The 2,020-nt window shown below is 33.7% G+C and overlaps 1 protein-coding gene across 1 annotated transcript in view; it reads right to left on the minus strand.

Moving 5' to 3' along the window:
• Positions 1 to 273: 273 nt before the first annotated feature.
• The window catches only part of VPS13A (vacuolar protein sorting 13 homolog A), a 265,687-nt gene continuing 263,940 nt past the window's right edge, over positions 274 to 2,020 (minus strand). The window contains exons 68-69 of the mRNA XM_040449254.1: positions 1,772 to 1,846; positions 274 to 1,677 (exon numbers count right to left, since the gene is read on the minus strand). Coding sequence (XP_040305188.1) covers positions 1,627 to 1,677; positions 1,772 to 1,846 — 126 coding nt within the window. The 3' untranslated portion in view covers positions 274 to 1,626. The remainder of the gene's footprint in view (positions 1,678 to 1,771; positions 1,847 to 2,020) is intronic.

The following is a 2,020-nucleotide window of genomic DNA, read 5'->3' on the forward strand; positions in this document are numbered from 1 at the left end:
GTAGGTAATGAGGTACTTTGTTAGTGGTCCTGAATGGAACTCCATTAAAGCAATATTTCGGATGAGGACAATCTGATCAAAGTTTTCTGGCCACTACTCTTAGGCTTAATTCTAACGTAAAAGTGGAGGAGCTTGGCAACAGAGACAATGTGTATGTTACTTTGAACAAAAGTCATCAAGGGAGCGAGCACACGCTACCATGGGATATGAAATCTGTCATCTTTTGATTCAATTTATATTCAGCAAAGAAAAAAAAACATACTGGGAGACTACTGATAATAAACAATGTGTTTTTATAATCAGAGGAAAATCAAAGTAGTAGCAGGATAGGGTCAGGAAGAAATACAATTACAGTCTGGCATGCTGTTTATTTTAGCTTTTACAACAAAGCAAGGGTTTGAGGACCCTGAGGAGAATTTCACAATTATTACTATCCAGAGTCTCCAATCCCAGAAACAGTTTATAATAATTTCATGGCACATACGACATGCATCAAATACTCTGTATTATTCAGTAACGAAATAAGACACTGCATTGTTCTCTTCATGGTTCGCAGTCATGTATCCAACCCCTTTCACTTGAAAAAGTACATTCATATTAGATTAATTTACAAGACCTTGGACAAAAACCAAGAAACCCCCCCATGACCTTATTTTTATTAATGTGCAGTCCATGATTTTTTTTCTGATGAGCTTTTAAAAGAGTGATTCTCATTTGAATAACTGTACAGAAAGCACAGCAGAAATTCCCAATCTTTTGCTGACAGAACAGGTAATTAACACTTTAGGGTACATATATTTACTTACAAGAAGGGCTGTCTGTTCTGAAGCATAACTCACATCTAAGATGGTGGGAATTTTATTTCATATTTCCAATGAATGGAGAGTTGTTATTTTAAGGCTTCAGGGATTTTCCTGTAAAGTCAGCAATGTTAAAAACGTGACTTGGGTAAACCGAGTAGATCCCATGAAGTTGGCTTGAGAAAGTATTTCTAAGGCTTCAAGCTTGAAGGGGTATTACTCAATCTGTATTATAGTATATTAAAAAATGTTTTTCATAGTCATGCTATGGAAGTATAATTCAAACCTATCCTTTATAAAAAAATAAGGAAAATAATACCAAAATATTTATCTGTAAAAAGAACTTCATGTTTCTAAAGAAACCACCACTAAAGTTTTTGATACCGAGGCAATGTTTGATTTGATCATTTCCCCATCACTGATTCAGGGAGTCTGAAGATAGAAGTTATAAACTTCATGACAGAAGTTTAAAATGTGAACTAGAAACATTAAATTTACCTCCATGTGGGGTGAAATATGGGCAATTTCTCTACACTGCAGAGAATTACTTGCAGCAAGTATTTAAGGTTCATCAAATAAATGTTTCTTTTGTAAAGTAATTAGAATTTTAACCATATGCATGATTCAAGTTAGAAGACCAAATGGATCTCCAATGAGTTGAAATATTTTAATCACCTGATTGTTTTACCTGATTGTAACTGATTTTTTTTTTTTTTTTAATTTACTTGAAATTACTTCTGTACTGTACTTCCCAGACTGGTTTTGAAAGGTACAAGGTAGAAACTCTAATGATTTATTGTTGTCTCTCTTCAGGCAGTATTCTCCATCAGAATCTCGGGGAAGGTTCTCTTGCTTCTTCTAGTTTCGTGAGGATCCACTGTTGTGGGGAAATAAACCAACATTTGCTTATTTCAAGAACTTGCAATGAAACTCAAAATGTAATCAATGTAAAAATAGAAGTTGGCTTTTACCCTAGCATCTTCTGGGGTCTTGAAGTTAATTATTTTTCCAAACTCTTTGGCATGAAATACAGACTTCACTCGTTCCTATAAACAGAATAACTTCATTAAAATGAAAATCCAGTTGCAGAAATATGATTTTAAAATGCCACAGTTTTATAAATCTGTGCTTAAAGTGTCCACCTTACACAAATTATGTACCTAAAAAAACAAACATAAAAAAAGCCAAGAATGAAGAATCCAAGAAGAATCAAACACAAA

Source organism: Herpailurus yagouaroundi, unplaced genomic scaffold (genome assembly GCF_014898765.1).
Source record: "Herpailurus yagouaroundi ecotype Mexico unplaced genomic scaffold, PumYag 199, whole genome shotgun sequence".
NCBI lineage: Eukaryota > Metazoa > Chordata > Mammalia > Carnivora > Felidae > Herpailurus > Herpailurus yagouaroundi.